A 15783-nucleotide genomic window follows, 5' to 3' on the forward strand; every position below is an offset into this window, starting at 1 on the left:
TATAACTATCCAACAGCAGTGGCAATGATAATCGAACAATGTTTAGTGTTGTCATATACTGCACCTAATCAAAGACTTCACTTTATAAATCATAAAATTTACAACCGATATAATATTTCAACTTGACACTATAGCGGAGGAGTTTTCGTTTCCGAATAGATGTTTTTAACCCGAACGTAATTATACAAGAGGTTCTGCCGGAAATTAACTGTGAGCAGGATTTTTCTGGTTCGGTCGTCAGAGTCTATAGATCTCAGTTAGGTTCATTCTTATACAAGTAATTATGAATATTTATTTTAGGCTACTGTCATAAACAACCTATTCCAACAAAGCTTTTGTTTATATGTAACATATTTGTTTTTCGTTTATTTTTTGTCACATGAATTAGGCCGTTAGTTTTCTCGTTTGAATTGTTTTACATTGGCATTTCGGTGCCTATGCGGGGAGGGTTTGCTCATTGTTGAAGACCGTACGGTGACCTATAGTTGTTAATTTCTGTGTCATTTGATCTCTTGTGGAGAGTTGTCTCATTTGCAATCATACCACATTTTCTTTTTTATATTTGACATGATGCTCCATGCATTATGAAGGCGTTTTCAAATGCGACTTTACATCACGTGGTTGTTTCAATCGTTTGTGAGAAATAAACGCAAATAAATATTCCCAATTTTTATTTCAATGAAGAAAACATTGCATGTCAGAAAGCTATAGATTAAAAGAAAAGAAGTATTTTAAATACATGTTGCGTAATACATGTAATAATAACTAGGCCATCAGTAGAAAAGTAATTATTTATCTGTCGAGGCCATGGTAGCATCGCTATTTATATACCACTATACCAAATAGCAGCTTTATAAATATAAAATGAAATCTTCGACACTTAAAGGATAATATATTTCCCCCAGCTTCTGAAATTCAAGATTAACAAATATTTACCAAACACTCATAAATCACTGCTCGTTGATATAACTTTCATTCATAAAAGTAGGAAAAGCGATAAGAAATAATGAGATATTGAATTATAGAATACATTAATGTTACATAAACGTAATATTTCTGATTAATATTTGTAGTAGCTATTATATAAAGGTAAATGCTCAGATTTATAGCAACTATTTGACAGCAGAAGTTATAAATATTAATAAAATAATTAGCAGAATCACCGATATGAATAGTATCCCCCTCTTTCTTAATCTGGCTTTTTAAGTAATTAAATGATGAAAACTGACGGCATCGAGTGAAGTCTCTACTTAATCAAATAGGAAGTCTTCATTATTATTAAAGGTTTCCAAAATGTTAGAACGGTATGAGCATAACAAATATAATGTTAGAACGGTATGAGCATAACAAATTTACTGTACAATGTTAGAACGGTATGAGCCTCGGTATGAGCATAACAAATATACTGTACAATGTTAGAACGGTATGAGCCTCGGTATGAGCATAACAAATATACTGTACAATGTTAGAACGGTATGAGCCTCGGTATGAGCATAACAAATATACTGTACAATGTTAGAACGGTATGAGCCTCGGTATGAGCATAACAAATATAATGTTAGAACGGTATGAGCATAACAAATATAATGTTAGAACGGTATGAGCATAACAAATATAATGTAAGAACGGTATGAGCCTCGGTATGAGCATAACAAATATAATGTTAGAACGGTATGAGCATAACAAATATAATGTTAGAACGGTATGAGCATAACAAATAAAATGTTAGAACGGTATGAGCATAACAAATATAATGTTAGAACGGTATGAGCATAACAAATATAATGTTAGAACGGTATGAGCATAACAAATAAAATGTTAGAACGGTATGAGCATAACAAATAAAATGTTAGAACGGTATGAGCATGACAAATATAATGTAAGAACGGTATGAGCATAACAAATAAAATGTTAGAACGGTATGAGCATAACAAATATAATGTTAGAACGGTATGAGCATAACAAATAAAATGTTAGAACGGTATGAGCATAACAAATAAAATGTTAGAACGGTATGAGCATAACAAATAAAATGTTAGAACGGTATGAGCATAACAAATAAAATGTTAGAACGGTATGAGCATGACAAATATAATGTAAGAACGGTATGAGCATAACAAATAAAATGTTAGAACGGTATGAGCATGACAAATATAATGTTAGAACGGTATGAGCATAACAAATATAATGTTAGAACGGTATGAGCATAACAAATAAAATGTTAGAACGGTATGAGCATAACAAATATAATGTTAGAACGGTATGAGCATAACAAATAAAATGTTAGAACGGTATGAGCATAACAAATAAAATGTTAGAACGGTATGAGCATAACAAATATAATGTTAGAACGGTATGAGCATAACAAATAAAATGTTAGAACGGTATGAGCATAACAAATAAAATGTTAGAACGGTATGAGCATAACAAATATAATGTTAGAACGGTATGAGCATAACAAATAAAATGTTAGAACGGTATGAGCATAACAAATAAAATGTTAGAACGGTATGAGCATGACAAATATAATGTAAGAACGGTATGAGCATAACAAATAAAATGTAAGAACGGTATGAGCATAACAAATAAAATGTTAGAACGGTATGAGCATAACAAATATAGTGTTAGAACGGTATGAGCATAACAAATATAATGTTAGAACGGTATGAGCATAACAAATATAGTGTTAGAACGGTATGAGCATAACAAATATAATGTTAGAACGGTATGAGCATAACAAATAAAATGTTAGAACGGTATGAGCATAACAAATTTACTGTACAATGTTAGAACGGTATGAGCCTCGGTATGAGCATAACAAATATACTGTACAATGTTAGAACGGTATGAGCATAACAAATATACTGTACAATGTTAGAACGGTATGAGCATAACAAATATACTGTACAATGTTAGAACGGTATGAGCCTCGGTATGAGCATAACAAATATACTGTACAATGTTAGAACGGTATGAGCATAACAAATATACTGTACAAGTACAAAATAACATATTGCTCGTTGTATCTTCATAAGAAAATGCCTGTACCAAGTCAGGAACACGACAGTTGTTTTCCATTCGTTTGATGTGTTACGCTTTTGATTTTGCCATATTATTGGGGACTTCCCGCTTTAAATTTCCCACGGAGTTCGGTATTTTTGTTATTTTACTTTTTTTTTCAATGGAGGAAGAATAGATGGCAAAACAGGAAGTCACAGTGCGTGTTCTGATCATCTTAACAAAGTATTTGGTTAATACTATTTGGCTTATACTTATTGTTCCCTACTTATACACGTATATCTTTCAATATGAAGGTGCTATGATATCTAAATTGACAAATCAAATACTAAAATGGAAAAACACGACATGTGGAAAACGCACCTAAGACAGCAATTCACACATACGCACACACAAAAAGTCATGTAATAATACTTTATCATATTAAACAAATAATAAGATAAAAAGCAAACAAAAGGCATTAAAAAATCCAAGTAAAATAAAAAAATGAACAATTAAGAAAAAGGGAACAAACAAACCCCTTCAAAATGTCAGAGTGAACTCATGCGGTCCAGAAATGTAATATGTCGGCTTCAGTCGTTTTACCTACAATAAACTCCATAACTTTTGATCGTTAACTATATACATCCTTATATGTTTAATTATAGTTCTAATATCGTTATTTAAAAGTTCATAATAGATTATGATGCATCTCAGGTTATATGATCAATGATTTATATTTATCATAGCCGACTACTAAATATCATACAAGGACTTTTGGGAAAGTGCATTCTGAAAGGTTTCATTATTCTGATGTTTTTTGTGACTAGATTATGCAAACATTATTCACAGGAGCTTTACGATATTTTAAATATTCTACGAAGATGTAATATATTCAAAGATCCAGACAGACTGGATAGAAAAGTTTCAGCGAAAAGCAGAAATCTAAAAATTAACAATTTAAATTGCTTTGATTTAAATGCAGAATTCTACAGAATAGAATATTGCATAAACAATAATTGTCAACAACAGTTTGGCAGATTGAATGGCGAATAATCAGCTCTAAGTGAAACCAGTGTGAATTTATTGTCCGGTATAAGGATTCAAAATTAAATATATTATTTAGATTTGTCATATATTTGTAACAGTAAAAATTGAGATCAGTTACTGTGGCAATCACTTGTCGTTTAACAACATCACATAACTAGCTCAAACTACATCATTGTATTAGATAGGTTTGTGCAGTGAAAAATTCGGTCGGTTATTTGTAAACAAATACCTTTAAAGTGATGTAAAATGGACTTATAATGATAAAATTATCAGTAAATGATATGATCTGAAGTCATTAGTATCAAATATACCATGTAGAAGCCAGATAGAAGAAATCAAAAAGGACAATTAAAATTCATAATTCGAAGAGAACCAACAAAACCATTGCAAAAATGGAATATTCAAAAAAAGGTAATAAAGTCATCAACACACAATGAAAAACTTTGGGAAACAAGAACCCCAAAATGGGGTTAACATCTGGCTCCAGAAGGGTAATCAGATCCTTCCTAAATCCACATTCAGCACATGTCGTGTCTGAGCAACATGGAACCTAAACAGGGATTAACATTTGGGTGTAGAAGTGCAAAAATATCCTACATTCACATCCGCATGCACCGTCCACCGTGTCTGAGCAACAAAAACCCCAAACTGGGGTTAACATCTGGCTCCTGAAGGGTAGGGCGATTCTACATCTAAATCTACATGCAGCGTCCGCGTGTTACTCGTGGCAAGTACTAATTCTGTGATTAATCTAAATTCAATGATGGAAAATAGAGGAAAAGAGGACGGGATGGCGGTAAAGACATTTGGAACAAGTTCGTGGTCATGTGCGACACATATAATTTATAATGGTCAACCAAAAATCTGTCGAAGGGAGGACTCAACTTTACCACTAGGTAGACTTGGTTGAAAAGTGCAAACGTCCTTGTTACCAGCAAACCTCGGCCAATAATATCAGGATAGAGGACGCCAGCCCTGGACTTCTGTATAGTATAAATATTAGTATAAATACAGACAGACACATTTGGTCAAAGGCGTTCATCACGTTTTGTTAAGTTTAATTCATTTGTTATTTTCGTATTCTAAAATGTGATAAAAGTTTGACCAAACGCTTTTATACTTGTCTTTAAGGAAGGGCAGATATTGTTTTATTGACACGCGTTTACTTGTTTTTTTTTGTCATTGTTATTTATGTTTCGTTCGGTATACCGGGCTTTCGTAAACCTTATTGATTTTTTGCTTCGTAACTGACCATTATCCATGTTCTTCAGAGACAAAAGATTTTCAGCGTCACAGTACAAAATTGCTATCCTGTGTATTTATACGTAAATGCTATGTCATGGTTATGTATGTACATAATAGTATGTAGGTCTTTAGGTCAATTGTTTTCCTGTAGCTATTTATATATTTAAAAGCTAGAAAATAACACATTTTTCTCCATATCGCAAATATGAATCTATAAATGTAAATGTAACTGTAACATGTATTCAATTATATAACCGAATATTTTGTAAACTTAGTTTAGTTTACATCTTATTATTTGCTTAAACAGACAAATAGGACCAGACACTTGTCATGATATAATAATTACAATCATTAAACAAATGTAACAGACAGTGAAAACAGATCAGAGATTTTGTGCATGTAAACTTTGGGATATAAGCAATAAAGAACAATACATTAATGGTGACTAATTAAAGCTTTGTTTTATAAATATGTAATTCTGCACTTTAATATATTTTGAGCAAAGCGTTTAGGAGGATTATGATTTTTATATCGATGTATATGTCTCTGTCGGCATATCTGCTTGTTTAAAAGACTATCAGGATGTTGTGTCTGTCTTTTTGACTGTTTTAAAGAGCAATATGAATTTTATCTGTCGGCATATCTGCTTGTTTAAACGAGCATAATGATTGTGTCTCTGTTAGCGTATCTGCTAGTTATGGTGGAAAAGGGGTGAAGGATCTTTCTAAATGTTTAATTGGTTATGATGGGTAGCTACAGTATTTCATATTTCGTGCAAAGACTTCGAAATAATGATAAAATGAAGGACAAGGCTAACATTTACTTGCCTACACAAAATGTATCAAACTAAACAGCTGTTGTTAGCTGTTGATAAACACATCATAATTTATCTAAATATCTAATATAATTATATTGTAAACACACATTGATTCTTAAAATATAAAATACAAATGTATTTTAAATGCATGTTTAGAGTGTATTTCAATACCACCAATCTTCATGTGAGTTGCATCGCTGTACGATTTGTTATAACGAAATTTAGAACCACATACGATTTTACAAGAGCCTTTCACATTACACATTTTATAGTTTCATGTATAATAAGATTTGTTCGAGGAGCTCATTTCTTTGGTAACTTAATGAAAAAGTACTAATTCATTCACTACAATAGTGTATGTTTTTGTTACAGTATTATATATTTTAAATAGGACGAATGATATTTTCCAAACCATTTGGAGACGCTATATTTTTTTTCTAACGTATCTTGTTTTAATTAGATTTGGCATTTTTTTCCCCTTTTACTATAATTTAACTAACTATTATATTTTTTTCTGATGTTACATTAATTCAATAATTATGTATCAATTTGATGTTTGACGAGTCATACTTTTTATCATACTGGTCATGCTGGTACTATTATAACTCGTTATTCATGTCCCTGGGGTTAACATTGTTTGACCAATGTGTGTATTCACTATATCATCAGAAAATAAATATATACGTGTTTTAACAAACTTAATAAGGTGTATATAATTGAGGATCTAGATTTGTTAAACAATCTAACGACTTAAATCTTTTTGAAAATGAAGTATATGCGATTTAAGACTTATGGTTTGGACGATAATTTAACGTCTGAACAATACAGTTTCGCCTTGAGATCATTTGTGTGTCACAGTGTTTTATTTCGATACTGATTCGGTGACCTGACCCTGAGATCACCTTTTGTGCTCATAATAAAATGAATTAAAAAGCTTAAAAAGGAAGTTGATTAGAAGAAACATGCCGATCTGAGGTTTATTTCTGGACTCAACGGAATTTCATTATTCTAAATTATAAATTATTCAAAACATTAGCACCTAATGTATTATTATTTATAAGTATTTACTCCCGTTTTACGACCATCGTTGCATTATGGCACTAAACCTTATACATGTCTAATTAGACAACATTATACTAACTAAACGTGAGAACTGCAAAAAAGAAACATTTTCTGTGATAGAATGCTTCCAGTGATGTCTTAAGCAAACACCTCGTTGTCTTTTTTATAAAACAAAACTGCACTGAAAGTTATATTGTACATGTAGAATTATTTGATATGGTACGAAACAAAAAAAATAAAATTGCTCGTGATATTTTATAAGTATTATTACTTAAACGTTTTTCAGAGAAGTTTTTTTCTTAAAGAAAATCAGAATAAGCAGTAAAAATAATAATAGTAACTTACCTTGTATTTTTTGTACTTTAGCCTCTGAATCATTCATACACTGCAACTGATCCATTATCAATATCACTTTTAATTCTTAATTTGAGGAATTATTATTATCATCCAGATTTCAAAAGTATAACTTATTATTATTATTTCGTTTCATAAAGAAATCCTTTATCTCTACTGTTCAGTGGCTTTAATTCACAATAAACATCAATGTCGTGCGGTGTATTGCAGTAAGTCCTGTCCCGATAAGTCTCAAACGTCACTCAAACACGTGGGAAAAATTAAATTTCTTCAATTTTGGTTTTCAAAGTTGAAGCAGTCGTAAGACTGTCTTTGTCCACCTAGCAGTTAAAACAAAAAAACAAAATCAATTATTACAGCAGTTGACTTGAACTATATAATTGTAATTGAAAATGTCTGAAGCAGTTCGACTTGATCGTATTTACAACTGAGATTATCGAAGATTGTATTATAAGAAGATTTTAGCACTGAATCGATAATCTTCAAGAGTTTTGTAGTGTAATTAAACACAGGCCAATTTATTTTAAATCTTTAACACTATTTAAATCAATCATTAAATGTAATAAGTATCACAATACTATCGGTTTCATCACTGATATATACCATATGTACTCCGACGGTAAGGTGCTTCTATCCACGTGCTCAATACCTTGTAGCTCTGAAGATGGTCGGACAACTTCTTCACAGATAAGATCCTTCTGTTTTGTAGGTTAGTTATTGGCAAATAGATGTCGCAGTGATTATCTGATGAACTCAAAATATTATTGTTGACATTAATTGATCAAATTGGAAAGTAAGCTGCAATCCTTTCTGTATATTAAATAAACCACTAAACAATATATAAAGTTTGAAGTATCCAATTGGTCTATCAAAGATCACAACAGTTCCGTATTTATTTCTGTATTGAGTTATCTCTCCCCCTGTGAGTCCTTCATATTGACATTCAGTCACTCCAACTCTTTTGGCATTTTATTTTTATCGGAATCTCTTTCTGCAAAATAAAGGATATGATTCTTTGATAATTAAATTTAATTATTCAACTTAAGGTCATACCGCCTTGGTATAGATCGGTTTTATTCTATTAATAGTGATTTTTTCAATACGGTCGCAATTAACCATTTAGAGATAAATAGTACTGTATATGAAATTCAATGGCCACATGTAATAGATACCAGGTTTCCACTAAATTAGAGACAGATAATTGTACAGTGGTATGTAAGGCATTGTCTACCCTGTAATATCGCCGATCTATTTTTGACTATCCTTTAAAATGTTTAAAACTGTCAAGTAATGTTTAAGTATTTCACGTATGAAAGGATTACTATAATGTCCTGTGTCAAATATATATATATTTTCATTATTATATAACGGCGAACGATTTTTTTTCCGTTCTTTACTCTCACTAAGAAACCAAGACTATTCACAGTCATGACGGCAGCATTTTTATTTTTACATGAATGAAAGAAAACAAATATAGAAAAAAACTCTTTTCTTGAATAAACGTTACAAAAACAATGTACAAGTCATAGATTATTTAAAATATATTTTATATTGTCGTCAGGCGTTTTAATGATAAATCTAGAGCGAATCTGAAACGCAAATAATTTCATTATAGTTTCCAATTATTTTTCCATGTCCGTTTATTGTACCATACGTTAACTCGATTGATATTTTTTTTTACTATCCTTTTACTTTACATAAAATAAATAAAGGGGTCATCGTAAAATGTCCAACAATAAATAAGTTTATAGACAATGTGTCAGTCTTTAAATAATCCAGATTCTTGACAATTTATGAATGTAAGAGTAACTACAAAAGAACTGTCAAAATAACACGAAATACTTTAAAGGACAAAAATCTTAAGATATAATTAAATACAACAATCGACGAGGTTCCCGAAATAGGTTGTGCCCGACCATTTACATGTGAAGGGTTACAAAATAGATTTACAACTCAAATCTTCAGCTGTTTTTATTTCAATCAGTAGAAAAACAATAGAGCCATTGAAGGAAGTTAAATAAAAAAAAAAATCCTTTAGTTTAGAAAAATAACTTAACTTTGTGTAAATAGTATTACATACACCGATGACACAGGATAAAACAAATAATGGTCAAGTTTACTGTCAAAGTAGTTCATCTGCTGATATAGAATGCCGTCTTATTATCTAATATCAGTCATTGTACTAAATCTCACACAGTAATTTTTTGACCAGTACAGAAAAAGGGTTCAATTCCCAAAGTGAATTTCTGTACAGAGTTTAAATGCATTTAATCAAAACCTGATTCAGAATGGTTTTTTTTCACAAGGAAATAAGATAACAAGACGCAAGTATTAACAATGTGACAGTTTGATTATAATATTATTTCATCGTTATCAAACGTTTGAAAATAATATTATCACAAAAGTTTGATATCTTATTTGCAAAATGTTGCAAATACAATTATACATTTTTTTTTTTATCATTTCTTGAGATATGCAGACGATACCAAAGGGACAGTTAAAGTAGAAATTAACTGACAATGCCAGGTCAAGAAACAGAAAGAGACTAAATGACAAAGAACAGTCGACAACAAAGTAAACCAATCGCATAGCAACACAAACCCCACCAAAACCAGGGGTAATCTCAGAGGCTCCAAAAACCCCACCAAAACCAGGGGTAATCTCTGGAGCTCAAGAAAGGTGAGTAGATCAACACAAACCCTACCAAAACTAGGGGTAATCTCTGGAGCTCAAGAAAGGTGAGTAGATCAACACAAACCCCACCAAAACCAGGGGTGATCTCAGAAGCTCAACAAACCCCACCAAAACCAGGGGTAATCTCTGGAGTTCAAGAAAGGTGAGTAGATCAACATAAACCTCACCAAAACCAGGGGTGATCTCAGAAGCTCCACAAACCCCACCAAAACCAGGGGTAATCTCTGGAGTTCAAGAAAGGTGAGTAGATCAACACAAACCCCACCAAAACCAGGGGTGATCTCAGAAGCTCCGCAAACCCCGCCAAAACCAGGGGTAATCTCTGGAGCTCAAGAAAGGTGAGTAGATCAACATAAACCCCACACAAACCAGGGGTAATCTCTGGAGCTCCACAAACCCCACCAAAACCAGAGGTGATCTCAGGAGCTCAAGAAAGGTGAGTAGATCCTGCTCAACGTTTGTATTAGGTTTTGTAGTATATGTTCGCCTTCAGCATCAATGAAGAGAAATAAAAGATTGCCTAGAGAGACATTATAATGTTTGTCGAAAAGCACATCTTTTGCAGTAAAAGTGGTATAGTTTAAATGTTAGTACGATTTCTAAATACGTTTTTACTTATATTTTTTGTTGGGAATAAAACAGATGGCACTTCACACATGATTACGAGAATAAAGATATTATCCTAAATTAGTCAGACAACTTAGATTTAGAAAATATTTATGAGAATTTTCCAATAAAATTCAAATTTTCCTATGTGTACAACAATTTTGAAGATACATGTATTTCTTGGTTGTATCTCGAAATTTACCTTCCCTAAACCTTCTGAGAAAATTAGGCTATATTTCGAATTTCTAGGTTTTTACATATTTTATGAATTAAGAATTGCAGCAAGAAATATATATACAATGAAAGACGAAAATACATAAATATTACAAATCTAGTATATAGTAACACAAAAAGACCACTTTTTTATAACTAGAGACAATTGCCAATATCACGTGATTATTTTAAAGGTAAAATATTCTCTATTTATCTGACATCCATGTTCATTGATTTATGTACAGACCTATACATTAGAACAATATAAACAGATATAACAAGAAACAATAAAATTTAAAAAAAAACTTTAAGAAACAATAAATACAAAAAGATATAGAAATAAATTTAAAAAAAAGGTAAACAAATGTAAAAAGAACTTCTTAAACCCCTCAAGACATATACGCAATAACAATAAAGGCTTTTGTTAACCTATTTAAAAAGTGTATTGTGAGTTTATACAATCAATTATTCTACTTAATGAACATCCTAGCTGTCGTTGTTTCTGTATAATTATCATTCGACTGTCAGTAGAAAAATAGATGTATTCTCAATTCATACATATAAACTTGATGATGACATATGCCTGTGCTTCCTGCTTCTCTATTCTACGCAGACATCAATAATTCATGAAGATATTTACTTATTGTTAGATGAAAACTCCATCTTTTTATTATAATTTGAAGATAATTTTCCTGTAGTCGAAACTTCGATATAATCTCCTGATACAAATTTACTACGTAATTATTTATATTTTTGAAGTTCGTGTACTTATAAAAATTAACAACTCCTCGGTACAAGTTTTTTTTCTTTTCATCGAATGCATATCTTGTGTAGTAAATTGGTATCCTGAATTATTTTTCGATGTTCTCTAAAGACCCTTTTATTTTAATGCTCACAAAAAGTTGAAGCATTTGTTTTCCTGAGCTGTAGACTTCGTCTGCATATGATTAGCCCTTTTTGTAACTCCTTGATATTTATTATTTCTTTGGGAAAAGAAACCTTACAACAACAAAACATTTATCATAGTGAAAGAAGAAATAAGTTGAAAACATCTCGAAACAGTGATTTCAAAACAAATATAATGCATTCTGATTCCAAAAAATACTGATAAATTATTAACAAAATTACCACATCGAAACTCAAATGCACAAAACATCTGTACTGCAATTTCTTAACATTTCCTCTTATTCAACATTAAAACCAGGAGGTTAGAAATAATTAATATCATATGTAGGTTTAATTGTTTCACTCTTTAAACCCTTAATTACATTTGTTCTGTTTGGTAGCTAATTCATTATGACATCATGTAATCTCTAACGCAGTTTGCAGCAACATAATTGTTGTTCTACCTGATCAAGTTTGACACAAGAACTGGGAGAAACAAATTCAATCATTATCTAATATCAATAGTTTAACTTTAGAATTAAAGCGCTTGCTAAAGCGTCCGTGTTGGAATTCTAAAGCTGAACCGACTTGACTTAAAAAGTATGACAAAAATGAAGCAAAAGTATATTACTGATGTTCAAAACTTTTTTGATACTTGTACGTCAACAGGGTCAGCGTCATATCATAAGAATCTGCCAACCGCCATGAACAACATACGAAGAAAGGGAAGAAATAAGATTGATAATGGAAATGGGGAATATGTCAAAGAGATAACAACCCGACCAAATAGCAGATAACAGTCAAAGGCCACCAATGAGTCTTTAATGCAGCTAGAAAACACAGAGGCGGGCATCAGCTGTCCCCTAAATAAAAATGTGTACTCTTTGGTCGGGTTGTTGTCTCTTTGACACATTCCCAATTTCCATCCTCAATTTTATTTTACTTCTGTGAAACTGGATGTAATACTAAATACCAAAACATATAAATGAACTTAAATTTAAAAAAAACAGTGTTTGTTTGAATTGTATAATGTATTGTACATTCACTTGGATATATGATTCACGTACTCACTGCAACGGGAGATTGGATGACAGGACATAATACTTGTGTTTTTATTGCCCCGTTGTCGGTGTCATATAGTTTTACCCTTGTCCGTCATTCTGTCATTCTGTCATTCCGTAGTTCTGTCATTCCGTCATTCTGCAACAAACCATTATACAGACTTTTTTCCTAAACGCCTTCAGATATTGTGCTGATTTTTGGTATGTGAGTTAACCATGATGAGTTACAGATCAAGTTTAAGTCTCGTTTTGCTCCGCTGATTTTTGCCGAAATTAAGGGTTTAAGACTTAGAAAATTGTTGAAAATCACAGTTATACAGACTTTTTTTCTATACGCCTTCAGATTATTAGATGATTTTTTATATGCGAGACTACTATCAAGTTTGTGTCCACATGTGTTGTTGAAATTGCAGATTTTTCTACATTTTGAGACGTATATATATCTCGCCTTTCAAAATGTTGCTCAATTAGTACCCTTTGGGAAACCGACTGTTTCATTTTAATATAAAATCCCCAAATATTTCAAACTAATACAAAACTGTTTAAAGAATAGGAATAGTTTGACTTATAAAGAAACCAATGTATAGTTATCTCGAGACAAACTACTGTTTCAGTGTTAATGACCCCTGACCGAGTAAGTCGCTGTTTGTAAGCTGAAATTCATGAATCAGTTTTAGACTTGTTTAATTAATCAGTTAAATGCTGAAAGTGGTGATAAAGTTTACGTATCTTAATCAATGAGTTTCGCGCGTACATCTTCACATGATACGTATGTCATTACCAGGATTGACCTAACACATATATTCCTGTTGTATGAATATGATGACGAACATACGTCATCGCAACGACCTGCATAGAAACAAAATAGTCAATACACAAGCTTTACAGCAAGTGAGCGTCATGGATTGACCGACACAAATCGATTAATAACACACGAGAGACGAGGTTTACGATGCCTTATACTTTTAAGTATAAATACAATTGTCTGATCTGAAAGATAAGGTGGCATCATTGTAAGCCTGGTATATATGATGAGTTTTTTTCACCTAATCCAAATAGAATCTGAGACATCGATGATCTTCTAAAACTTCCATTCGTGCATTAAGCGAAGGAACATGGTTATGTATAAAACGATACGTTCGAAACACTTTTCTGAATATACCTATACCAGGAACGTTTAAAAAAGGAAAATACAAAACGGAAAGTCCCTAATCAAATGACAAAATCAAAAGCTCAAACACACCAAACGAATGGATAGCAACTGTCATATTCCTGACTTGTTACAGGCGTTTTCGTATGTAGAAAAATTGTGGATTAAACCCAGTTTTAAACCCTAGCTAGATAAACCTCTCACTTGTATGACATTCGCATCAAATTCAATTATATTGACAACGATGTGTGAACAAAACAAACAGACATAATAGGTAAAAATGTCAAAAATAGGGGTACAAAGGTCAACATTTTCTTTGTGTGTTATAATCTTAATCACTATAAAAATAACAAATAAATGTATGTAGCAAAGAAGCACAAAATGGCATATAAACCAAGCATATTAGCAAAAATTCAAGACAAGAATATACAAATTTACCATCGTACAATAACACAATGACGGAATGTATAAATTCAAAGCCAAGTCATATACGTATCAAAGAAACATAAAATAGTATAAAGACAAAGCACATTAGCAAAAATGAAAGACAAGAATACAAACATGTTTTACAATAGTACACTAACGGGATGTATAAGAACAGAGCCACGTCATATGTACCAAAGAAACACCAAAATACATCTAGATAAAGCACATTAGTAAAAATAAAAGACAAGATTACCCAACTAATGCAAATCAAAGATTTTGAATACAAGACTAAATAAAGACAACAGTTATATTTCTACCAAAAACAAACGCCATATAGAAACATATAGAACCGGACTATTTGATAACAACCATATTTCTGCTTAACATATTAAATAATTTCACTTATAATTCATACAGTTCTCAAGTTCAAATTACAGATTTAGGCTAATAAGATTGTATGTATTCTAAGGTGGTAGTTTTCACTATCGACTTCATACAATGTTATCATCCGTCTAACATGCGTTCTTTTTCTGACCGTGCAAAACCCTCATGGGTAGTCAAGATCGTCTTACACGCCATGTTATTCGATACTGATTGACCTGATTATGATATACCTTTAAAAAGTTGGAAGTTATTAATTTGAGAATCGAAATTATTGGCAGAAATATATTTTTTAAGAAAGCTACCGAACCCCAAGATCAATTCAAAAGTAGAAGAACACCATGAACAAAGTACGAACAATAAACCACATTGTTCTAAACCAAACATTAATCTGCTGTCCAAGTAATAAACTAATACAGCTGGCTATGTTTTAACTAATTTTATTCCGTTTGATACAGACCAATGTATCGGACATTATATGAGCATAAACATGCGAGATTCTTATTGCCGTTTTAGGAAATGCTGCATAAAAAATGCTATAACATTTTTATGAGTTTTTATTATTTGCCTTACCTATCCCGTCCCAATTTAGCTATAATTAAAACATCGCAAAAATTCTGACTTTACATTATTCTTGAGGTCATATGATAGTGGTAAAACGTATTTTAATTGGTATAATCATAAAGTAGTGTATTGATCGAGTTCTAATCGATAGTCTTATAGTCATGTATTAATCTGATGTAAATGGCAATTTTAGCTTAAGTCTTTGTAATGTTACACCATATGTTATCGATAATTTCTTGGTCAGTTCTGACTGATTAAATTGGACATTTAGCACTTAA

The 15783-nt window shown here is 31.6% G+C and overlaps 1 protein-coding gene across 2 annotated transcripts in view; it reads right to left on the bottom strand.

Moving 5' to 3' along the window:
* LOC139513819 (corticotropin-releasing factor receptor 2-like) overlaps nt 1-15783 on the bottom strand; it is an 89598-nt gene that overhangs the window by 49893 nt on the left and 23922 nt on the right. For both annotated transcript variants that reach the window (XM_071302643.1, XM_071302642.1), the window contains exons 2-3: nt 8129-8516; nt 7517-7845 (exon numbers count right to left, since the gene is read on the bottom strand). In XM_071302643.1, the coding sequence (XP_071158744.1) occupies nt 7517-7571 (55 nt within the window). In that variant the 5' untranslated portion in view covers nt 7572-7845; nt 8129-8516. The remainder of the gene's footprint in view (nt 1-7516; nt 7846-8128; nt 8517-15783) is intronic.

Source organism: Mytilus edulis, chromosome 2 (assembly GCF_963676685.1).
Source record: "Mytilus edulis chromosome 2, xbMytEdul2.2, whole genome shotgun sequence".
Taxonomy (NCBI): Eukaryota; Metazoa; Mollusca; class Bivalvia; order Mytilida; family Mytilidae; genus Mytilus; species Mytilus edulis.